A 25250-nucleotide genomic window follows, 5' to 3' on the forward strand; every position below is an offset into this window, starting at 1 on the left:
TTTCAGGTTATGTTGTCCTTTTTTGGAGTTAGGGAGTGAGGAACTGCAGATTTTGGTTTGGATTTTCTCCAGCCAGCATGAAGAACACTAGATGGAATGCTTCCTATAAAATGATACGATGAAATAAAACTTTAAAACAGATTTTAAACTATGCATGTTATCTGGAAAACACACATATCCCAAATATGGAAGCAGAACACATTTTTGGTGATACTATGCCAAGAGAAAGATTTCCTTTCAGCCAGGCCTCACTTTGAGTCAAGGCTCTACCCCATCCAGCGCTTCTTTTTAGTACTTCTTTCTAGTTCATTTTAATACTGTATTTCAGATTCAGTGCTGGAATAGGTGACATAACCAAATCCTCCCCCAACACAACTTGTACTCTAATCTTAAGCTGCCATATTTCAAAAAGTAAAAACCAGGACACTCTGGGGTTTTTTTTATTGATTTGGCTAAGATCCAGGACAAAGCACCGCCTTTCAGAAATTCCCCCCAGACATCAATGCCGCCTTTGAAATCCCAGGGAAAGCCGGGTGTATGGCAGCCCTGTCTTAAGTGTTTGCAGATATACTTGAGTCTAGTCAGAACGAATAAGTTATCTGAAACTAGACCAACCTTAGTTTCTGCGTGTAACTACCAATCCGCACTAAGAGTAGCAACACTAGCAATGTTGCTAAATTTCCTTCATGCAAATTGCTTCTAAGTGCAGAAAAGACTTTTCCTTTCTGGATCATTATTTTTCTCTGTTCTTCTACTTCCATAAACCTTTCTGCCATAAAACTATGAACAGCTGTTCATCCTTGTCTAAAAGAAGCACCTCTGTGATGCAAGTCTACCACCTCAATGAGAACTACAAAGGAGTAAAATCCTAGCTAGGTCTTTTAGGCAGTGGTTCACAATTGGTGTCCACGGATCCCAGGGTGTCCACATAACCCACCCAGAGGATCTGTGGGAGCAGTGCTTTTTTCTTTTAAAAATACGTTTAGGGGTACTCTCATTTTCCTACTATTGAAATACTGCCCCTCAATGAGGCAAAACTCAGATTCACCAAATGCTTAGGGGTATGCATACCCTGCGCCCCTCTAGAAAAAAGCACAGTGTGGGAGCATTCACATAACAAAAACTACCATAGAGGTGTCAAAAGTTTCAAAAGTAGAAGCTCCATGGCTTGGCTTTTGAAAAACAGAGTCCTCAATAATTAGCTAATTGGAAACCACTGTTATATGGCATTGTTGGTTTAATGTTGAACTCTTAACTCGTGTGTGTTTGTGTGTGTGTCACACCAGAGGCTTCCCAACAAAAATACACAAGAAAAGAAAACTATCAAAAAAGCAAATACATTAAAAAGTTAGCAGAGATGAGGATCTGTAGCTCTCCAGATATTATTTATGCTACAGCTGCCATCCCTGGCAATAGTTGTGCTGGCTGGAGGTGATGGGGGTCCAGCAGCAGCTGTAGGGTCAGTAGGACATAGGTTATGGGGAAGAGAGTTGTGACCCTCTTTGTATCAAGTTATCTCAAAAATTACCAGTCCCAGATTTTATTGTGCTTAGGCAGGTGGGATAGGCAGAGCACTATATAATTGATCCCAGGAGCAATCCCAGAGCTGCTTACAGGATTTGCAGCCCCTCCTACGTCATGGAATTAAGTGCTGTGATCTTCCATGTGTCAGATCCATTTGGTAATGTGCTTGCACACTACAATTTTTAAAAGCAGTGACCACCGGCTGAGAGGGAGCAGGTGTTTTCTTAATCTTCTCTCTAGGCTGTTCCATAACAATGTTCTTTTTATAGCTTGGCATACGTCAAACATTGCAATTATAAAATATTAAAAACCCATAAAGTCAAAAAGTACAAAAAACAAAATTCACTAAAGCTCCAATTATGAACACAGGTTTGGGGTTTAAAAGAGGTCCATGCTACAACAGTCTGGGTCTTTACCTATCAATAGAAAGGTGTAAATTGGTGCAAACTAAGCTTCCCTGCAGGGACGCGGGTGGCGCTGTGGGTTAAACCAGAGCCTAGGGTTCGAATCCCCGTGACAGGGTGAGCTCCCGTTGCTCAGTCCCTGCTCCTGCCAACCTAGCAGTTTGAAAGCACGCCAGTGCAAGTAGATAAATAGGTACTGCTCCAGCGGGAAGGTAAACGGCATTTCCGTGCGCTGCTCTGGTTCACCAGAAACGGCTTAGTCATGCTGGCCACATAACCCGGAAGCTGTACGCCGGCTCCCTTGGCCAATAAAGCGAGATGAGTGCCGCAACCCCAGAGTTGGCCACAACTGGACCTAATGGTCAGGGGTCCTTTTACCTTTTAAGTTTCCCTGCAAGGGCTGCTAACTTAGTGGGGTGCCACTAAAAGTTCCAGGGGGTGAGGGTTACCTGCCTCTCTTCATGTGACAGAGGCAAGGCTTCTGAAGTGGATCTTATGGTAACCCAGCCCCAAACCATTTGGGCTTTAAAGGCCAAAAGCAGCACGTCTGGAAATGCATAAAGGTGTGGCGGTGATTAAGCAGCAGCCCTCACTCAGAAAACATTTTGAAGTTGTGCTGCAGATAAAAAACAGAAAACTGTCAGTCCCGCTGTCAGGAAACGGACAAGCCAGGGCGCCTGTTCCTAAAAGCTGTTCCCCTTCATCAGAATTCCCTTTCCCTGCTGAAGTAAATTTGCTAATCCCCCCCCACACCTTCAACAGACCTCCTGCCTACAGACTAAGAGAGAATTATTGTCATAATCGTTTGTTTTATTTATCTTTATTTGATTCCTGTATTGCGGGGCGTGAGACTAGATGACCCTCGTGGGTCCCTTACACTCTACAATTCTGTGATTCTATATACAGCCCAATGCCAAAGGAGGCTTCTGAGCACAATATAAAGACCATCAAGATACACAAAACCGTTGAGATATAAATATCCCATAGTTAAAATGTACGCTAAAACAACACACAAGACAGCCACTAAGAGAATGGAAGAGTCGAGCGGGGGAAGCCCACGTGTGCAGCGATCTAGGCGAGCCGTTCCGGTCCAGTGCCGCTGACGGGAACTGTTCGGGGGGGGGTAGAAAGTTTTCACCCGGAGAACTTAGGCGAGCACACCAACCCGGAAGCGAGCTGAAAGTGGCTTCCTTCCCATGCGTATTAAAGAAGAGAGAAGATGGTGGCCACGCGGCGGGGAGCGCGGCGGAGTGAGCCGGAGAGCAGGGACCACCCTGGAGAAGCGAAGGTGAGAAGGGAGCGGAGCGATATCTAGGGAGAGTGGGGGGGGGGGACAAAGGGGCAGCCGGCCCGAGCGATTCTGTTTCCGGCCCGCGCAGCTCCCGCGCTGGAGTTTGAATGCGCAGACCCCTCAGTCCGCCCGGGAGCGCGCGTAGCCTCTGTGCGCGAGACCGGAGACCGTTGCGCCGCGAGCACTGCCGTGGATCCACTGCGGAGGATCACTGCAGCCCTGATGGCGGCGGCCGCGGGGCTCCTGCTAAAGTGCCCTTGCGTGCCCTGAAGCGGTCCCCCCCACTCGTCTTCACTGGAGGGGGGGAGCAGGGCGGCGCATATGTGTTTTGCATGATGGATATTAAGATGGGGTTGGAGAGATGCGGTGCAATCTGAGGCACCGTTCTGGCTGCTGCCTTTCTGAAGGAGAACATTGCAGAGAAGATACGGATATCTCAGCTGTACACCTATGGCTTATTCTTAGTGGGGCTCATTCACCCCATAAGGAAAGCCCTCGAGGCAGGACCACCCTCTGCCTTTAGGAGGGGCGGGGTACAGAGGTGACAGATTGAGCGGCAGAACTATCACTGCAAGATACGCCAGCTGTGGTACTGGCTGCCCTCACATATAGCAGAGGATGCTGTCCCATTGCTAGCACTGAGGTAAGATTCAGTTGCTGGCATGGTTTCCATACATAGAAGTAGGGATTGTCATTTTGTTGTTTCCCTCAAGCAGCAAATGTCTTGGGTTGGCAGTGCTTGCTAACAGATTGTACCTCGTTGCTTTTATGGGTACGTTTGTGAGGTAAGTGTAGCAGTATTTTTTAGAATTGCCTATAGCTAGTTGCCATACAGTGTGGATGTGTTGGTGATCTAGTTTCTGCAAACTGCATGATGCTCCCATAACATATACAGCCATGGGGACTTAAATAGCACAGCCGTTGTCAAAATGGGAACATGGGAGTCCTTCAGACATAATGATGCTTTCTGGTGTTTTAGTAAAACCCTAAACTGCTGCTGAATTATGCTCCTAAGCAGATGTGTAAGTGTCCTCTTCTCCAAGTGAGAGTTACGGTACATTAAAGCAAACAGTTTGGGGGTCTTATCTTTTGAAATGTCTATCAAAAAACTTATGAATGGTTTTTGTTGGCAAGGTAAAACTAAGAAGATGACTTGCTGTGACAATTCGTGCAATATTGTTTCATTCTAACAATAGCTAATGGATTAAAAAGCCACAGTGCATTGGAATCTGAGAGTGGAGTTTCTCATGTGGCTTTTGCCTGTGGAAATAGCTTTTACATATTATTCAACATTATTCTCTTTCTTTCAGCTGGACTCAACGGAAGGCAGCACATCTGTCAGGACAACTAGGAGAAGTAAAGTGAATTTCCCTGCAAAAGTTGTTCCTGAGCCTCCTCTTGAGAAAACAAAGGAGTCTGAAACAAAAATGGATGCGGAGGAGCCTCCGCAATCGCAGGCATCTCTGAATAGGAGAAAGACTGTAAATTTGGCAGACTCAGTTGCTGAACTGCAGGCTGATGGGGATATTTCTGAAGCAGAATCAAATTGCTCCTCTGTGTCCGGTCTTCAGACACCTTTATTTATAAGAATAACAAGAAGGCGGAAAATTGTAGTTCCTTGTCCACCAGAGACGCCCAATAAAAGCAGACAGAGCAAGAAAGCTCCTCTTAGTGAAGGAAGCAGATGTCAAGAAGATGATGACATATCTGAAGCAGAATCATGTTCTTCCACTGTTTCAGGAGTACGGACTCCAAGTGTTGCAAGAATGACTAGAATTCGGCAAGTCAAGACTACTGTTTCACCAGTGTGTGAGGCCCAAGCTGAAGAAGTTTCTGATACAGAATCATGGTGCTCCGGTATTTCTGCAGAGCAATCTGTCCAGTCTAAACGAATAACCAGGAGCATGGGGCTGAGATTGTCCAAAGAAGCAATGCCTCTGCCTGAAAGAAAAAGTGAAGCTGTGGTGGAAGAAGCAAAACTGACTGACTGTGTAACAAAATCTGAGACTATTGTAATCTCTGATTCAGAGCAACCTACAAATTCTGATTTAGATGTAGACCAAGCCTCATCTCTCTCAACTCTTTTGATAAATGAGAAACCTAGCCCCAGTAAAACAAAGGGCCATTCTGAATCTGTTCTCAACAATGATCCAAAACAGATTGTGTCAAGCAGCCCCCCACGAAAGGCAAGAGAATGCACACAAAAATCACCTAAAAAAGACAAGACAAAAGAGAGGAACTGTGAATCTGTGGGCAGTGTGGAGGTAAAGATAAGACAGGAGAAAGATATCAAGGAGTTGGTCACAAAACAAATGTTAGCTGATGTATATGAAATTGCGGAGAGCACAGAGGAAGTGTGTGATCTAACTTTAGAAAAATCCATAAAGGTAACTAAAAACCAGTCACCTATAAAAAATAATTCGGACATTTCTCCATATGATGACATAAAACTTGATCAGTCTAGTATGCCCCTGAAACAGACAACTGCTAATAAAAACAAAAGCAATGTGGAACCCCCAAAAATGGATACTGGAAAGGTTACACAGTATCAAGTAGAAGAGGCAATAGAAGTAGGCAAGCCATCAAAAATAGATAGCCCACAAAAGAATATTATCCAGTCACGAAATATAGAAGGCAACAGTGATGACTGCAGGATTTCTGTTGCAAGTTCAGACAGTGATGGAAGGCAAGATGAACCAGTTGCTGAATCATCTTCACATACAACCAAAACAGGCCATGAAACACATTTGACTGTGTCACTTCTTACAAGTGATGAGGGTGAAGAATCTGAAAACAGTGATTTAGAAGAAATTAATGAAGTAGAAACAATTGCCAGTTTGACAGATACTAATAAAAAAACTACTACCACCTTACATGAATCACATAGTGAAGAACTATTTGTAATTGATAAAACTCCTGGCTTGGACTCCACCAGATCATGGTATTTAGAAGAGAAGGACACAGAAGGTAATAAACAAAGTGAGGAATCCTCTGAATTGGAAGACAGTGAAGAAGAATTTATAGATGAGGAGGAAGATTTAATAAATGAAAATAATAAAATGTAAGTTCTCTCAATGAACTTAGTTATAGTTTATGTTAAGCAGTATTATTAGATGCATGTATCTGGGGCAGAATTGTTTATTGTTTTACAAGGTCTGAGAAAATGGAAGCAGTGGCAGACATGAATTGTCTGATACATGACTTCTAGTTTTCCAGGGAATAGTCGCCATGGAGTAGGGGCAAAAAAGCTGCTTAAAAGTTACTGTAAACTAGGCTATTGACAGTCCGTGGATTTGCCATATGCATTTCAGCTGCTTTTTAAGAGCTTTCTATTGGGAGTGTACAACCTTGGTATATTCTGTTGAAAGCCTCTGTTGCAGCTCACATGCTTTAGGGAAAAGTTAAAACTTCAGTTAAAGAGTCATTTGTATGTCTTGGTTCCTATGGGAAGGAGTTAATAGGTCTGTGTCAGTGCTTTCGAAACTGATTTGGTTTGCTCGTTTAAATATTTTTCTGTAATAAGCTTTAGAAGGTGGTGTCAAAATGCATGTAAATTTAACATTTCTTTCTCTTCTAGTTTATCATTTTCAAGCAGCATTGATCCTGGTCTAAATGTTAAAAACCTTGGAGGCTCATATATTAATTTTGATGCAGGAAAGCAGAAATCTGGCTTTCATGGAGTTGTGCCACTAAAGGAGAAAAAGAAAGATGAGGTAAAGTACCCAATGTTCACTGTTGTGCTAAAAGCTGGCTTAGAAGGAAGCCCTCAATAAAACATTGAAGGAATCTACTCCTTGTTTTTACCAGAAAAACTGCATTTTCCAGATTTTCTTTTCTTTGGTGCTCCTTTCTCAGCTTAACTTCTCAACTGTTCTGTGATTTCTACAAGTCCTATTGAGCCACTCTCATCAGTAACCTTTCTGTGACTCAGTTTTTTGTCCTGACCTAGTCCTTAGGGAGCTTAACTTTTATTGTAACTGCAGTTTTCAAGTTTCCTAAAATTTCTTTTGTGTTTTGTCTGCTTAGCACTGTGTAGTAATTATGCTACTTTAATATACCCTTATAGCTTTTGAAAAAGAGTGTTATAACTCCAGATTTTGAAAAAAGGGAATCTGTTCCACCTTTAAAAGAATCGGTCCACCAGCTGAAGAAACAACGTAGGGTAAGTAGAGGGTCACTGAGCAATGCTCAATGCTACAAGAATTGGGCTGACTCTGAGGGCATGTAAGCACCCGTCACTTCACTTCTCAGCTTAGTCTGCCTTACAATGATTAGATAATGGGATTATTATTATTATTTAATTTGTATAGCGCCCTTCATCCGAAGATCACAGGGCGGTTCACAACATAAAAATACAAAACAAGAACACAAAAAGCAAAGCAATAACCCCTCTTCCACAAGCACATTTAAAAGGCCATATAACGTTTAATCAGCCAAAGGGTGGTGACATATAAGCTGCTCTGAACTTCTTGGAAGAAGAACAGAAAATATGACAAATAAAAGATGAAGGTTGATAATAACAGGCTCTTCCTTTTTAAAAGCACTCTTCAGCCCTTGAGCAAAATGCCAGCGAAATCAGACTCAATCAAGTGCTCCTTAATGTTCATGTGGTTGCATGTGACAACTGCAACACTGAATCAGTAGGTCTTTTTTACAGCTTAGCCTGTGAAGTCAGACAGCAGCATGTGAAGAAGACTTAAGAGCACATGGGTGCCAGAAGAAAGGGGCTTGCCAAAAGATTATGATTCCTGAAGAGACAAGAGGACTCAGGGGCTTTAGGATGGGTGTGGGGAACCATGCAAGAGTATGAGGCAATAGCTTAGAGGACAAAAAGGTGAAAGCTTAAGATTGAATGTTTGTGGATATTTGGGGGAACAGAGGAGGAAGCAAGCTTCATGTGGAAGATATGGCTACAATGAATGAGGAAAGAGTGATACTGCGCATATGGCGATGTCAGCTTGTAAGTGTGGGTTACTTAATATTACAGGAGCTTCTTGGGTATTTGAGTTTAATTTGGCATTAAAGCGTAATATTGAAACTGAGATGTATTAACTTGAAACATTAGTTAAAGTTTAAAGGCTAATAACAGAGTCTGACTTCAGCCCATAGATGCTGTATTTCCATGCCCACTGCTGGATGGTGGTGGGAAGCTGTATTATCAAAACATTGTCAGAGGAAATCCAAAGCTTTATCTATATGGGGATAACACACATGCACACTCATACACATCCACACACTACTTAAACTCCTTACCCACTTCTTAGCTGTATAATCTCTAAAGTGCTTCTTTACTTTAAAAATAACATATGAAGACCTTGGTAAACTAATAATGTTGGTTTAGATAGTTACAGTTGCTTTTTTAAAAAATCATTTAAGCCTGTTTAAATATAAGGAAAATGTTTGAATATTGTGAAAACTGCCTTAATGTAAAGCTCTAAACGTTAGGATAACCTTTTGTTATATGTCCAGCTTCTAACACTTTTAATCATAAAGCTTGCTTGCAGTTTTAACTAGCTGACTTTGTTGCATGAAAATGCAGTTGTTTATTAGCAAGTGGACAAATATTGAACTGCTGTTTCTTGGTGTGTTGAATACAGGCAGAGCGAGAGAAAACAACAGGCAACGGTTGGTTTGGTATGAAAGCCCCAGAAATGACTGATGAATTGAAAAATGACCTTAAGGCTCTGAAGATGAGGGCAGCCATAGATCCTAAGAGATTTTATAAAAAGAATGACAGAGAAGGTCTCCCCAAATACTTCCAGGTAAGAAAATGAGAAGATATTTTCAACTGGTTTTGGGTTTCTGCTACACCACGCTGAAGTTAAGCATACTTTGGAACATCCTGACCATTATCTACTTTCCTTAGGTAATAAATTTTGTACGTGCATGCCACCTTAAGAATTAAACACTGCATTAAAATATGCTCCGAAATCTGGGCTCATTGTATTCCAGCATATATCTTCCTTCAGTCATTAACAGTTGCATTCCATTTGCTCAGCATAATGCTTTTTGCCTCCTGACTTTCAAATGTAGTATGCACAAAACATTTCTGTGTTCATTTTTTTTCATTGCTACTACTTGAAAAAGTAAGTACATGGCTCCCTGCTGCATCCAAAGCTTCACTCCTTGTATATATTTTTATTGTAGCCAGTTACTAGAGTCCAAAGCACATATAAGCAATAGTAAGTAGATGGTATGGTGGGGCTGCATTGCTCACCAGACCTCCTGGTGGCTGAGTCCCTGCAGCACACAAGGGGAGGGGAGTTGGTGGCTCTGCCAGGGTATTTGCATTGCGCTGACATCACCCCCTCCACTCCACTATGCAGCAGCAACTCGACCACTGGGATATTACAGCTCCACAATGCTGTCCATCACTACAGATAAGCATACTGAAGAGTCAGATGGATTCAGCTGAACTTGCACCATTATTTGAACTTAAATTCTGTAAACATGTTTAATTGTATGCTAGATTTATGAATCTCCCCCTAAGATGAGCTCAATAAAAGTGTCTTAGCATGCTGCTTTTCTTTCTTTTATATCAAAACCTTTTCTGGATATAGCAAGTTCTTCACTGTGTTGTATGTATTTAGCAATTGTGTTTGAGAGTGTAGTATGTACTGGGCATCACTGCTCTTTGTTTGTCCAGTGACCCCTCTTTTGTAAAAATAGCCCTTCAAGTGTATATAGCTATAAAATACCTTATATTTTCTTTTCTCAGGTTGGAACTGTTGTGGATTCTCCAATAGACTTCTATCATGCCCGAATTCCCAAGAAAGAGAGGAAGAAGAACATAGTGGAAGAACTTCTGGCAGATTCTGAGTTTAGAAGGTATTTGGAATGAATTTCAATTGAAAACTTTATACAAGCGATGTGATGACGTCAAAGAATGTGTTAAGGTTTTACTAGCAATTTCTGGAGGACATTACTCCCATATGATCTTGTGCATTTAACATCGGAGGCCCTGCTATGCATCCCAAACACTTTCAGAAGCATAGTTGGTTGGAATTTGAGGCACAGGGCCTTGTCCATTTCAGTGCTCAGATTATACTGAAACTGTCTCTTTGGGGTTGTGTTTTTATTGCTTTGATGTCACGTGAGTAATGCTGTAAGTGCTTTGTGTATTTATAAAGAAAAGCAGGGTGGGTTTCTTTATTTTTAAAACTGCATATTCATGGATGCAGGAGAAAAAGACAATCCTGAAAAGTCGGCAGAGATACTTCATCTCTTTGGGGTGTTCCCAGTGTGCAAGCAGAATGGACCTATGCTCACAGTGGGACTTCACTTTTCTCTCCTCCCCTCATGAGTGCCATCAGAATCTGGTACAGTAGGTTGGAGCAGATTTTGAGGGTGAATGGGGAGCTGCAGTGCAGAGAAGAATGTGAATCCCCTTTGAGCAAGCATCTAGTTATGCAACATTGAATTCCAGCCTCTGTCTTTGTAAGAATTGCATACTGCAGTTCATACTGCATGTTGTAGTAGCATCTTGCTTGCCTGTTAAGACAGAGCCCATTTTCTTCCCGTTTTAAGGTATTTATGTTGGAGAGACAATATTGAGATTCTGTGCCTGATTGGGACATGCATGATGATTCATTGCTGCCCGTTCAATCTCTTGTTAGGGTGTATGAGAAACAGTACTTCTGTTTAATTTTAATCAATTAATGAGTGTAATTTCAGTTGTGACTAGTAGAATTGGCATCATAGCATACCTGCTTTTATACTAATATAAAACTAAGCTTTTAGCTATAAAAATGTTCCTTTTTTAAGTTTCTTGGAACTAGTTTTATTCTAAAAAACCATCTAAAATCTTTTCTCAGTTTTATTGTAGCTAGTAGGATCATACCAGGGGTCCTTCTAGTCCTGAATTCTGTTTGTAACAGTGGTTAGCCACATGTCTTCAGGACGTTCACAAGGAGGGTATGAGGCAACAGCTCTCTTCTGGTGTTTGTTCTGGTACTCAAATGCACCAGCATTGAATACCATGGTTCATTTTCTCTATCATGGCCAACAATAATTGCTATTATTAAATTAAATCTATTTTTGGGTTTGGTCTATAACTGATAATAGTCACTACACTGCTTAAAGTTACTTTGCACCTGCATATTTTTAATGTATGTTATTCATACTTTATAACATTATTTCTCTTGTTCAGATATAATAAAAGGAAGTATCAAGACATCATTGCTGAAAAATCAGCCCTTGCAGCAGGCAAGAAGTATCGGAAGAAGAAAAAATTCCGCACATAGCTTTAAAGGAGGGGGCTGAACTTAAATTACCTGTTAAAGATTATATATATAAGATTTTGCAACAACTGGACTTAGTTATCTTATCAGGAAGAAGAGGACAAGGCCGGTCCTGGTTTTCCAACAATATCTTGGAAATGGAATTGAAATATGTAAACCGCTTTGAGGTTTTCTTTACAAACAAGCAATGCATAAATTTTGTGAAATAAAATAAATAAAAGATGATGGAACTAAACTTCAGAAAGAAAAATATAAACTTATGCAAGATTAAGCATACTGAATATATATGGGTCAATTAAATGAAAAAATGACAATTCTAATATAAACTTAAATACCTTACTATGTTGGCATAGAAAAGTGTAAAACCTGTGTGTGCTTCCCCATTAAAATATTTCTAAGAATTCACTATCAGGTGACGTTAATGCATTATATTCATCAATGAATTTATGGAAATATTGTGAAGGTATGCTCTGGAAAAGGTAGGAATTCAATATCACAGTCTTCTGATCATTCACATGTCAAGCTTGCCAGACAAAATGATCTGCCCTTTCCTTCCTGCTCCCGAAGTGCTGTTTTGGGTGTTCTCCGAACCCACCCACCCCAACCAATTGGGGAGAGGGCATGGGGTAGAAGAAGGGGAAGACCTCATTGCGGAAGTTGTTGCACAGGGCTTCAGTTGAAGGGACTCAGATGAATCCTGACCCGAGTTCTATAAATGAATATGAATGTGAATATGAAGGTCAAAGATAATACCTTCTTTCAAGGTAAGACTTCATATTTAAAAGGGATAATGAAACATTTTAAATGGGTTGTTCACATAACTCATTTCACCTCAAAACAAAATGACATTACACTAGGAATTATTATGGTGTTAACAGGAATTTTAAAGATTTTTCATGTCACCAATAAGAGTGGTATCTAGCACTTTGGGCCCCCCTAATCCACTACACCACACTGACTCTCCGTGCTAGTCTTTCACATCAAAAGCAGTGAGCAATGTGGTCCCGGTACCTTCTTGGCAGCCTTCAACTTGCTGCAAAACATTTTGAGTCATTTGTTTTTCCATTTTTTCGGTGGGTAAATGATTTTTGTAGGGTCAAACCCTGTTGTTGAAACAATGAGAAAGGTCAGAAGGAAAGCAAAATAATTACCATTTCCCTTCCAAAGGAATACCTGCCTCCTTACCCAATTAGTGAGATTCTCACTGGCCACACAATAATTTCCACTCAGAAGAAATTTCCTTGCCTGAAGTATCTGGATCAGTCATGTCCGTCCCCTGGTCATTGGACCTGATAGATTACTCTTATTTCTGGTTCCTTCTTGGAGATCATGGGATGGACATTGCACCACCTGCAGCACATCTTGAAGAGGCTGTGTAGCCGTTTCAACCTAAGACAGAAGGGAGAGAATGTGATAAACTGGTTTGTAGCACCTGCACTGAAACTACTGTGGAAGGAGTACAATCCATTTGTGAATGTTAGCTTCTGCTTACCGTTGTATTCTATTTGTATTTAGTTCAACTGTAAGCCTGATTGTTTTATGACTTACAGGGCTTCGCTAGTGCACTATCCCAGCTCCTGAACTCTAGTGGTCAGACTTCACAAGCATTTTTAATGCATTTGCGGTAACCCTTCTACAGAAAACTAAAAGGACTTGTTTTATTGTCTTATAATCATTCTCCCAGATGGGTTGAGAATTTACTTCTCAGCGCTGACTCCATTTTGCTCTAAAATGCTTAACATCGCCAAATTATCCCTCCACAGAGGCAGTGATGCAACACTGTTCATTGAACCTCATGAATATTTGGGACATTACATAAGCTGTCTGATCAGCAGAAAGTTGTTCATACAAAGAGATTCTTTTAAAATAACTATAAATAAAAAGAGGGCCCACTTAGTGTGCCAGCTTCAGTTCTCCTTGCCCATTGAAAATATCCACAGCTTTGGCTTGTCTGCCCAAATAGCCTGTTGAAAGAGCTTTTATTCTCTCCCTTGGGTCTGGGAAGGTCAAGTGGTTGCTGCTAAATAAGGATTACAATCCGTTTCTCACAATTTCCGTGGCCCCTAGCAAGGCAAGCTAACCTTGATGTCCTCAGCGCTAATTCTGCACGCGGCACTCTAGCACTGATGATGTTGCCATCTGGAAGAATATGGAAGAGTGCGCCTTCAGGAGAAGTCAAACCGTTGGAGTTACAGCGCCTGCTGTGGCTGCATATACCGACACGTGTTTTGTCGCAGCCAAGGCAGATGAAGGCATCCAGTTGTGCTGCTGCAGGTGCACCATGGCGTTTCTTCTTTCTGCGCTCCTCCCAGCGGTCATCCCTCACCTGGTCACTGCTGTGGGTACATGACCTGACATAGCCGTCTCCATGCGATGGGATTATTCCCACACCGGTGGGGTTGATGTTGCTAGCCTTCATGTCATGCCAGTGCCTGAAGCCAGACGCCCGTGGGGATCCTGCCATCTTTCCGTTCTGTGCACAGGACCAAGCCAGCGTAGACATCGCTGAGACAGAAATGCGAACGTGCTTGGAATGTGCATACAGGCCTTGCCAAAAAGTTTTAGCTGAGAGAAATGGAATAAAAGCAGCCTTTAAATAGGATAAAAAACGCACCAGCATCTCGCTGCCCTATTTCTGTAACCCGTCTCTTTGTTCACATGCATGCTTTACTTCCTTTGCTTAGGCTGAGACTTGGCGGGTTTTACTTCTGAGGTGGCATTATGCGGGCCACTTGCTCACATACAAAGAAAAGGATCCCGGGTGGGAGACCAGGGTTCATATTCCCCCACTCAGCCCACCTTGAGTCAATCATGTCCCCCCCTCCCCACGCTTTCTCTGCCTAACCTACCTCACAGGGTCGTTGTGAGGTACTAGGAAGAGGAATGCCCTTTTAAAAAATGTGTGTCTCTTTTTGGGGGGAGTGTAATTGGGCTGTTATTTTTAGTTTGAGTTTGTGGTTTTTATGTTGATCCTTTTATGTGAACCGCCCTATGAAACCTCCGGGTATAAGGGCGGTATATACAGTAAATTCAATAAACAATAAATAAAGAACCACCTGCTGCGCCACTTCACGAGCTCCTTGGAGCTGCGGGGGCGAATATTTTTATTTTTAAAAAAATAATGTAAGCAAAAGAAATGAATAACTGCTTCTAGCCTTTTGGGGGAGATGCTGTCGAAACAGTAAACTCCTGCTCCACTATGCCCTGGCCGCGCGGGTAAAGCCGTGGCAGTTGCCTCAGGCCAGCCCTGCTGAGGCGGCCATGAGGCGGCTCTTCCTTCCCCCGTCAGCCTTGCAATGGCGGCGCAGGCAGGCGAGAAAGCGGACAGCCAGGGGCGAGTTTTGCGGGGACTCGTAATGGTTTCCATCCTCATGCCAATAGTCGGAGAAAGCGAGTGTAGCCGGACGCAGCGAGGCTTCCGCCCCATTTTGGCTCTGGGGAAGGCGGGCTTTTGGCGCTCTGAGGTAACTCGGCCTCCCTCGCCCCCGTGGCCTTTTCTCCCCTCAGAATCGGCCGCCTCGCTAAGGCAACGCCTCCCTCCTGAGGGGAAGTCCGTAGTCGGCGCTGTGTAAGCTAAAGGAAAGGGTTGGCGCTGCTGGCCTTCACGGCAAGCTTTCGCCGCCTCAGCAAATATTTATCCGATTTTAAGACGCGGAACTGCTTTCTGTAAAAAAAAAAAAAAGTAGGCGAGAAAAGCGGAGCAAAACGAAACAAAAATTCTCCCTGCGACTCCGCCGGGACTCGAACCCGGAACCTTTGAATCCCTTCAACCCTCTAGAAGTCCAATGCGCTATCCATTGCGCCACGGAGCCACCTGTTGGATTCTTTGTACATTCGCTATACAACCCACAGAAAGACTTCGTCCCGTCCTTCGCAGCAGGAAAGGGTGTGTTCCATTGCTCTTTTAAAACTGAATTATGTCGTGGCGCCACAAAGAAAAGTTGCTGTTATTTTTTCCTTGCGAGTTTTAAACAGCTCATGGAACTAATTTCCATATTAAGTGTTAACTTCAGTTGAAATCAATACTACTCATTATTGCAGGGCAGGGCTGCCAAGGACACCCTTAAAACAAATATTTATTGTGTACCAGAGCGCATGTAGCTATACTTTACTTTTATTTACTGTGTTACTAAAATTGACTAAATTCATTGTGCATTAAATAAAAAGAGGGCTATATCTACTCAATGTAGGAATTGAACCATGTAGTACTTTTAGTAAATAATTTTGCTGATCGGATCATTTCAAGCCTGTTGAATCTTACAATATTCCTTTTTCATTATGGTTGTGTCTTTAAATATCATTTGAAAATATTTAGCAATTGTTCGCCTGTATTTTCCAGTTTTTTTAAAAAAAAACATTGAACTGGTGAGAGAGAATAATAAAGTAGTGCCTTTCATTGGACTAATTTATTGCGGCATAAGAATATGCAAGCTCTTTGATTACACAGAACTCTTCACCAATGGAAAGATTAATAATTCTTAATAATTTTTTTGCTAGAAGTCATTGGGTTTTTAAAATTAAATGCAGATTATTTTTAAACACTTCCTAAAACTGTTGGTCATTTAAAGAAGCAATTCAATCATTTCATGCTTCAACTCCATGTAAAATTATGCACTAATTTAGGAGTTATTTTTGTTTGTGTGTCAGATCCTTTCTTAAAAGGCCACCATTTTCCAAAGTGCATGGAAGAACTTTCACTCATCACCAGTAACTTTCCTCTCTTTACAGTGAATCATTGGCAGTCCATTTTGCCCACACCTTTTGCCAAGAGACATCAATTCAGTAAGTCATAATTTTATCTACCTTTTCTGTGGGGGTGGGGTGGAATTGATTGATCCGTCACCCCTCCACTTCAGTAAGTTTTCTTGAAACAAACATATGAACCTGCTTGGGTTTTGAGATTATATTTCTACCAGGTTTCCATGCAGCCTTGAGAGATGCTTCACTGAAGATGAACATCCTTCATCTAGCCCAAGATACCTATACCTTACTTCCAGAATAAATTTTACAGGCACCCTCTGCATCAGTTACCAGCCCCTGAGGACTCTTTAAGTGTAACACTGCCAGTAAAGTTGGGGATTTTTATTTGATTACATTTAAAAAAACAAAATAATAATAATAATTATTATTATTATTATTATTATTATTTATTATTTGTACCCCGCCCATTTGGTTGGTTTTCCCCAGCCACTCTGGGCGGCTTCCATAGAAACAAAAAATACACTAAAATATCACACATTAAAAACTTCCCTCAAAACAAAAAACATTAATGTGAATTCTTCCAGATTTTCATGCTAAAGCATACCCCTTATTTCTCACTCACCAGTAGATGGCACTGCTGGAAGTAAAATAAAAAGGCATGCACAATAAACATTATTTCCCAAAAATCATTTCTCTCCACCCCTTTGCAATGACTGTCATAGTCAGTACCAGCTATATGAATGACACAATTTATCTTCTGCACCCCTAGATAAAAGGAGAGAAGGAAGTTCTGGCAAGGGGCTAAAGATGAGCATGAAAGTGTTCCCATATTAAGTCAATTAAAGGGTCTCTGCTAACAACGATAGGCAATATCGGTGCCTGAAACTTTGGAGAGCAGCTCCTACTCAGCCCCTAGCTTCACTGAAAACACGAGTCAATTTTATCCACTTTAATTATCATAGAGTCTCCCCAACGCGATGGAAAAAGCAGCGGAAACAGCTCAAAAAACTTAAAATCACTATGGGGGGGGTAGGTTTGCCCTCAAAAGCTCAATAATTTGTGTTTGTTCCCCCCCAAAAAAGGCTTAACAATTTTTGTTGATTTCTTTAAAAAATGCTCAACAATTTTGCATGTGTCAGGAATTTTACTTTTTGAAATATGGCAACCCTAGACAGATCAGGTATGGGGAATCTTGGTTCTTTCATATGTTGCTGAACTACAACTCCCATCATCCCTGGGCATTGGCCACAATTGCTGGAGCTGATGGGAGTTGTAGTTCAGCAGCGTCAGGAGAGCCGATGTTTCCCCACATTTGTGATAGAGCAAAGTGTATTCACGTGCTCAAGAGGAGAATAGCCTTGCTTTGGTTGGACAGCCATGCAGCTCTGTGCTTCCTATCTACTTTTTAAAGGGGATATGTCATAGATAGGAAACCTGTGGCCCTCGAAAGATCTTGGATTGCAACTCCCATCAACCTCAGCCAGCATGACCAATGGTTAGAGATTATAGGAGTTGTAGTATGTTCTTATTGAACTCCAAGTTTTTCTAGAACAGGGTTTGAAAATGTGTAGAGCAGGTTATTGTTGGACAAGTTCCCATCTTTCCTGACCATTGACCATACTGGCTGGGGCTGATGGGAAGTGGAGTCCCACACTATCTTGAGGGCCAAGGCTTCTTCAGAAGTTCCTTGATCAAGGGGTTAATGGAGCAAGGTCATTAATCTCTGCTATCACCTTATCCTCACTTGTGCAGTGTGACACACACAGACATAAATAAACTTTAAAGTATTTGTGGGTTGGGAGCAGAAAAGTAAACATTGCAAGACAATCTGCCTGTGTGCTTAGAAGAATAAAGACTCCTGGTTTTTTGTTTTACAAAGGCAAACAGAATTTTCATTTCTACTGTGAAGTGTAAGGCTTCCCACCTTTTCCCAGTCTGTCAGTCCGAGAGCCTGCCAGTCATTCCAAGCCCATTTCCATCCATGTGAGAAATATGTATCTCTTTTGGAGACACTAACAAGGCTCTTCACAGGGATTTTTAAGAGCTAGCTCTGGGAATTGCTGAGGGTGTGTGAGAATAGGCATCATTTTATCTGTGACATATCACCTTAGAGGCAGTGGCTACATGGAAAAATCCAGCCTACAGGGATGGGTACCTTGGTTTTTAAAGATTTGCTAATAAAATTGGCTAAAAAAACCAACACAAAAAACAACAACAGCCTAGCAAGATGCCACAGAACAGAGATAGAATTTTATAATTAGTGAATAGGAGATTGTGTCATCTGTGTATAACAGTGTGTCAGTGATCATGTGAGCCCACTGTAATTTTGGCTAAATACTTTGGATGTTTACTATGTCTAGCCAGACATACTATATGTGGAAAGGAGAGGTCTGTGGAGTGGGGGAGACAGGAGAAGACAGGATCAAGCCTTTGCATGAAAATGAGTGGGTAGCAGCAACCTCTGCTTCTAATAAACTATTTGTGCCTAAGGTTATGGCCCTACAATTTCTTACAGAAGTGAATAAGGCCCATGTAATAAAGTGGTGCTTATTTCCCAGTGAACATGCAGGATCAGTTTGCTTTAGTAGTTAATGCTGAATATCAGGTGGTAGAATATTATTCTAGGAGCTTGTATCCCTCTCTTCTGCCACAAAGGGGCAAACCCCCAGATGCTACACAGAAGACCAGTTGTTTAAAAATTAACAGCAGTTGTCAGGGTGTGTGCGCACTGGGACCATGGTGTATGTAGGAGGGAGGCTTGACTTTTCCCATGTACCCTAGACGACCCAACTAAAATCTTTCCCCGAAGCTGTTATTTGCTCCTTTGTATGATCCCTGTACAGTAAAGGAAAACTAACTGATATCTTACTGGTAGCTATCAATTTCTTCTACCGGTCAAGAAGCAGATTCAGGGATTAGTTTTTAATCAGGGGGAATGGCATGAGGCAAGTGATTAAATCATTCCATGGTTGCAGTTGGACAGAACAGATAGCTTTTTAAAAAATTCTTGCAGGCCTAAATTAATTGTTTCTTCTATTTAATTTTGTTTGTTTATTTTTATTTTATTGATTTATACTTTTAACGTAGATTACACTACATTAGTAATATACAAATCAAGAAAGAAAAAAATCCAACCTCAAAATCTGAAACAAGCTGATAAGCTAATTGAGACAGTAGCGGAATCCCAATGGAATCAAGATTCTTAAAAGGCCCACTTAAAGAATATTTTCACTGTCCACCACATTTGAGAATCCCCCTTCTTGGTCACTCACCTCAGATAGCAGTGGGATCTTTAGGAGACCTAAACTTAAATGAAAGTAGCAGGCAGGCACTACGGAGTGGGGGAATGGAGGCATCTGAGATATTTTGCTCCCAAACTTTCCAGGGGAAAAGGTGGGAAATTGTAGATAGATAGATAGATAGATAGATAGATAGATAGATAGACAGATAGATAGATAGTCAAAGCCAGCATCTTAAATTCAGATTGGGAGCACAATGAGAGCCAGTGAATTAGATTCTTCTTTTTTCAAAAAAAGGGAATGAAATTGTTTCCAGTAAATCCTACCATCCCCATGGGGTTTCCTCCTTCTCTTATTGTGGAAGATTTGCCCCAAACTATAAAACTGCACAAGCAAAATACATTTTAAAAAATCTACAACAGCAGTCTGAAAAGTGAGTGACTATCTCATTCATATATATATATATATATATATATATCCAGAAAACTGAAAATGTGTGCTGAACCTTTATGATTGCCTGACTGTGTGCTTTTGTGTACCTCATTTGCATGAAATTTTTTTTAAAGGTATGCACACAGTTGTCTTCATTCAGCTACCTAATTGGTAGCTAATAATAAAATCAACAACTTAAATAATAAAATCAACAACTTAAAAGGTAGGGGCGAACAGCAACAGTAACACCGTCTGTGGTGTGAACAGGAAAGATTGTGGTTGCTCCTTATATAGAAATTCAAATACATATTGGTGTGGACTATTTCAATCTTATTCAATTGCGGAAAAAGTGGATTAACACCCAAATGATGCTCAAATGTGGTCAAACCCATAATGCATAGTGTGGGCCTCAGAATATTAGTCCACCTAGCCCAGATCTGGCCAGGGTGAATGTTCCCCAAGGTCACAGCAAGCATCCTGTTCCTTGAGATCCTTTTAAATTGCAGAAACGTTTAAATTGCATTGAAGCCTGGGACCTTTGGCACACAAGTGGTCTCTGCTATTAAACTTCAGTACAGTTGTGGCTGGTGTCCATTGGGATGCAAGGCAGGAGCCCAACACTAGGGGGAGCAAGAGGCAGTAAGAGGCAGAGCCCAACTAATTCTGGCCTTGTCTCAATCTTCCTTCTAGCCAAGTTTTCACAAATGTAGCACTGAGACTAAGGGGGAGGTAGCTCAGTGCCAATGTCACCCTCTGGATGGGATGGAAGTAAGAAAGTAAGCAGGTGGGGGCTGGCTGAAGGCAGACTGAGGTTGGTACGGCAGTGCCCTATTCATCCTAATGGACCATCCTCCACTGCTTAAGGAGGTGTCAAAAAAGACCAGTGCCTGTTCCCCAAGTCTGGTGAAAGTCTGCTGTGCATTCTACACCCACACAAGGGCTGTACAGTCATCCTTGTTGTCTTTGTGGAAGAGGGGCTGAGGACCAGCCTGAAACCCCTTGATATATGTGGAATGTGGGATTTGGTAGGAACACACCTGATTCCTGCATTCCTCTAAATTGCCTTGTAGCTGAGCCTCATATCATAATTCAGTCTCTGGGTTCAGATCCTCCTTATAATGCCCTGCAAGCCTTTCTGTGAACTGTACCGTCTATCTGCTTTGTCACACCTTTCCCTATAACCTGCTGCTTTTGATCAATATTTTACATCTTGTCCCGGAAAGGTGGGCAGAAACAAAAGTGAAGATGATAAGATCACCGCTGAAGGGCGAGGGGGAGAGGAAGTAAAAAATAGTTTCTGGTGTCCTTTAAAATGCACCTGCATAAAATGTGCTAGACTAAAGTTCACCCTGCCGTTACATAAAAAAATAAAAACTCCGCACAAAAAGGTACGAGAACCAAGCTCCAAAAATAGCAGCAAAGGCTACTGCAGCTGAAAGCAAATTGGGAAAACTCTTACCTTTTTTTCTCCAATGCTTTCCTAATGCGGCGTTCTCCCTTCCCCTCCTTCATCCATGCACTCTGTGAACGGTTTGCACATACTAAACAAGGACTGTGGTGGAGACAGTGGTGCACTGCGGCGAGCAAAAGGAAGTCATTTGGATCAGCGATGTGAAAAAGGGAAGAAGGGAACAATCTGTGATCAAACAATCTGGGCGACTTTCTCCACTCGATTGCATCTTCGCAGGGCACAGCATAAATCTGACAGGGAATCCAGCCCAGTATTTATTTCAGGAGAGCAAATGGAGTTGGCAAGACAAGTCTACATCGTGTGTGTGTGTGTGTGTGTGTGTGTGTGTAAGGCATTGATTTGATACTTTATTGTGCATTTATTTGTTTGTTCATGGATCTATTTCTCTATATAAGTGCTTTCAATGTCAACGTCCGTGGGGCATTACAGCATAACATAAACAAAAAGAAAATCGGTCCCTCTCCTGATGAGCAGGCAATCTAAATTTAGACACGAGGGGAGATAGCAGAGGAAGGAGGGAGAGCCATACCATAGGAAATGAGCAGGTACTGTTCACAGACTGAGGCTGTGTACATGTTACCACTTACCCTGGCTCCAGCGGGCTCCCACCACCCGTATCTGAAGCTGAGAAGGCATGACCTTAGCCACAGACCATCTGTGTCCTTCAGCATCTTGGGAAATGCTGCTTTGTGATGTGCTTTCCCTTAAAGCAGCTTCCACCCAGTTCAAAAACATAAACCATGGTTCAGCTGGGTTGTTTACCTGTTAGACGTCCATTGCACATGTGCAAATTACGCATGCGCAGACGACAGTTTCGCCAAATAGGGGTTGGCAGGGCTGCGAGCATGGGGAAATAGATCAGGTAATGGTACGCACAGCAGCCTAAAACACAACTTGAAACATGGCGGGGGAGATGGAAACGGCCTTGTTGCATTTCAAAGCCACTTACGTGTACATACCCTAAGGAATTAATGGAGAAGGAGGCTTTGGGAAATGGATTTTAGAGATGGCAAGGAGCATTGCATGTTGTTCTGAAAGGGAGTTCTAGATGTTAGGGGCAGCAGCCAGAGACAATGGCTGAAATCTTTGGGGGGCTTGAAGAAAAAGCTACAACAGGAAATCAACCACCCAAAATGTTAGGGTAGGGCATTGCTGAAATTTTTAACCTGTGTTGACAGTTTGAATAGATAAAAGGCTGCCATTCTTTGCAGACTTGCTTAGTAATAAGCCCCACCAAATTCATGGAGCTTTCTTTGGAGTTTCCCCCTTGTAGGATTGTGCTGCAAAGGACAATGTTATTATTGTGGTAAATATGAAAAGGCGAGGGGCTAGGAAGACCTGCCTCAGGAATTCTGAGAAAGAAGCTTTCCCCTGCCAGCTTAAAAGGTGGCCAGAAAGCAAAGACATGGACAGCAAGGGGGGACTCTAGAAAATAGCCACAAGTCAGGTTGTCACAAACTTGGAGGTAAATGGGAAAGTCTGTGTCCCGTGTTCTTTGTGCAATGTTCATAAATGTGAGGCTCATGAGGAGTTGCCCATGAAAAGCCATCCCTTAGGGTCCTCCCAGCCCTCAGGAGTGACCTGGGGGTAGACGGTTTGAGGGGTTGCAGTTGATGAGAGATTCCCCACGGGGGGTGGGGTGGAAGTGGGTTCTGCTCATTCACTGATGTGATTGCTCATACTGCACACCACCTCAATATCTAAGCAGTGCGAGATTCCAGGGTTTCCAGGCGCTAACTTATAGTTCTTGTTTCCTTCTGGAAAGACTGTGCTGCCTTTAGGGTATGTGATTTATTTGCGCATATATACAACATGAGCCTACTATGGAGGGGTTCACAGCATTAGCACCCCAAGAGGGTCTTGTTTCTCCCATAGCCATGGCCTTGGATTCAAACATTGTGCTCTGCCCCTCTGGTTTTCAGCCTGCAGCTTTACTTCTAGATCACCCACAACACTTTCAAAAGTCGGGCTTTTGTCCTTCTTGCTGTCTGCGAGTGGAGGCTGCACCCATTTGCCGTCTCACACAGAGCCCCCTTGCCTTTGCTTTCTTAATGGCTCATCACCTTGTCTTTCCTTAATGGCCCATCACCCAAGCGATCGTTGTTGTTTAGTCATTTAGTCGTGTCCGACTCTTCGTGACCCCATGGACCAGAGCACGCCAGGCACTCCTGTCTTCCACTGCCTCCTGCAGTTCGGTCAAACCCAAACGATTACCTGAACACAATAAGCCAGCCTGCCTTGATTAGCTTTTAACACTTGCTGAGTCCAGGGATTAGGTGTCGGGCACCCAGTTTAACACCCCAAGCCTTGATTAGATTCCAACACTTTACTGGGTGCAGGAATTTATATTGGTTTGGCACCCGCAAACTCATAACAACACTTAGCATTTAAATTGCACTTTTTATGTGAACTTGTCACCTAATGTATTCCTCTTTGCTGTCTTTGTTTGCCAACATATATTTCAATGCCTCCTTTGTGTGTCTCTCCCACTCTGTCCTTGTGCTTTCTTCCAGCCCGCCCACCTCACATGAAACGAATTCTAAGCTTTGCTCTTCCTGCCTCCACCTCCCTGAAAAACACCACTTGTATAAGACTCAGTGCCACAGCACGGTCTTTTTTGTTGACGAGGGATTCTTAGTGACAGAGCATCAGCTTTGCATGCAGAAGGTCCCTGGCTAAATCCCTGACAGCTCCAAGTAGGGCTAGGAATTTCCCTGGCTAAAAACCCTGGGGAGTAATTGCCACCTCCAGGGGCGTAGCGTGGGTTGCCAGTGCCCAGGGCAGGGCAAGTGTTGTGCCTCTCTGGTGGACTGGGCAGCGTTCAGTGCCTTTGCCAGCTAGTGTCTAATCAAGGGAGTCTGTCCTTGCAAACTAGCCCTGAAATGGGAGCAGAGATAAGGCAGAGAAACGTGAAGCTTGGAGCACCGCTGTGTTGCCCCGCCCTCCTGTCCTTGCAGCGAGGTGCTCTAGACCAGGCACATGGCTCTGGCAGTGCTTTCCTGCCTTCCTCTTCCTCCTTCCCTCTTGACTAGCCCACTGGTGGGGTGCACACAGATGTTCCTTCGCTGGCCAATAGGAGGAGGCACTTTTGCCCCAGCCCCGAATGGCCCTGTGCAATTAACCACTGCCTGGCAGAAATTCAGCAGATGTCACCATTTCTTGCCACATGCATATAGCAATGCAAATGGGTTCACATGGGTTCACATTTGAATTCTGTCTATCGTACAGCCTGTTTCCACTTTCCCTTGAACCCGCTCAGTCCCTGCTTTGTGTAACATCATCCATACATCCTAGGCAGCTTCAATTGCAATCATCCCTGTGATCGTAAAAGCCAAACGTAGCCCCATAGGCTATTGATGCAAATACAACTTGGTATAAATAAAAACAAATATTCAAGCCGCATTCAGTTCTGCTAGCAGGTTAAGTGTGACGAAATTGATTTCCCAGCTGACAACAACACAATGCCTCTCTTTGCAAAATGAGAATATGAAACACACACACAGCACCTGGAATTATCCAGCAGGGATTTCTGTTATTAGAACTGCCTAGTTGCTAATGTAAACAGGATGCTCAGGCTAGGCAGATGTCTGAGCAATGTGACTAAACCTAAGAAAACACAGTCATATCGATGAGATAAGAATTGTGTTGTTTTCTATAAATTAAAGTTTCAGTTGCTTGCATTCACTATTCTCAAAACAAAAGTTTGCAGATGGGTGCTTTACTACAAGTAGCAAGATAGCACCAGGAGCAGCAGCAATCATTTGAAACAATAACAGATCCAAGGCATTCATTGCTCAAAGTGCACTGAGCCTGTGATTGCTGGAAAAAAGAGGTGCCAGCCAGTTGCCCATTGCCAGGGCAGAGCGCTTGTTGCTTCCTCATTGTTGGATCCCACAGCAATGTTTGCATAATGCAGAGGTTTTCAACCTTTTTGGGTCCACAGCTCCC

The 25250-nt window shown here is 42.5% G+C and overlaps 2 protein-coding genes and 1 long non-coding RNA gene across 10 annotated transcripts in view; 2 read left to right on the forward strand and 1 right to left on the reverse strand.

Annotated features, from left to right (window-relative positions):
* Window positions 1–25250, forward strand: part of LOC310710274 (uncharacterized protein) — a 982430-nt gene that overhangs the window by 380104 nt on the left and 577076 nt on the right. The window lies entirely within an intron of this gene.
* On the forward strand, window positions 3055–11469 carry DNTTIP2 (deoxynucleotidyltransferase terminal interacting protein 2). Of its 2 annotated transcripts, XM_083511061.1 has the most exons (8): window positions 3347–3447; window positions 3567–3862; window positions 4530–6280; window positions 6797–6932; window positions 7286–7381; window positions 8817–8981; window positions 9938–10047; window positions 11369–11469. In XM_083511061.1, the coding sequence occupies exons 3-8, from the start codon at window positions 4647–4649 to the stop codon at window positions 11460–11462; spliced, it is 2235 nt and encodes a 744-aa protein (XP_083367187.1). In that variant the 5' UTR covers window positions 3347–3447; window positions 3567–3862; window positions 4530–4646; the 3' UTR covers window positions 11463–11469. The 2 variants fall into 2 exon arrangements, with proteins under 2 accessions (XP_083367186.1, XP_083367187.1); XM_083511060.1 differs by lacking the exons at window positions 3347–3447; window positions 3567–3862 and adding an exon at window positions 3055–3216.
* LOC310710372 lies at window positions 11299–21762 on the reverse strand. Of its 7 annotated transcripts, none has more exons than XR_014527995.1 (4): window positions 14516–15339; window positions 13541–14024; window positions 12705–12848; window positions 11299–12562 (listed from the first exon to the last, which is right to left on the reverse strand). It is a non-coding gene; the product is annotated as an uncharacterized lncRNA (long non-coding RNA). The 7 variants fall into 7 exon arrangements; XR_014527996.1 differs by having other exon boundaries at window positions 11932–12562; window positions 12705–12830; XR_014527997.1 differs by lacking the exon at window positions 14516–15339 and adding an exon at window positions 14309–14501 and having other exon boundaries at window positions 11932–12562; window positions 12705–12830.

The sequence above is a fragment of the Podarcis liolepis genome (genome assembly GCF_965112155.1).
Source record: "Podarcis liolepis genome assembly, chromosome: 6".
In the NCBI taxonomy this organism is placed as follows: domain Eukaryota; kingdom Metazoa; phylum Chordata; class Lepidosauria; order Squamata; family Lacertidae; genus Podarcis; species Podarcis liolepis.

Coding starts and splice junctions, on each gene's coding strand:
- DNTTIP2 (XM_083511060.1), top strand. CDS start 3,148: ATGGTGGCCACGCGGCGGGGAGCGCGGCGGAGTGAGCCGGAGAGCAGG. Junction 6,281..6,796: donor ATAAATGAAAATAATAAAAT/GTAAGTTCTCTC, acceptor TTTCTCTTCTAG/TTTATCATTTTCAAGCAGCA. Junction 10,048..11,368: donor GCAGATTCTGAGTTTAGAAG/GTATTTGGAATG, acceptor TCTCTTGTTCAG/ATATAATAAAAGGAAGTATC.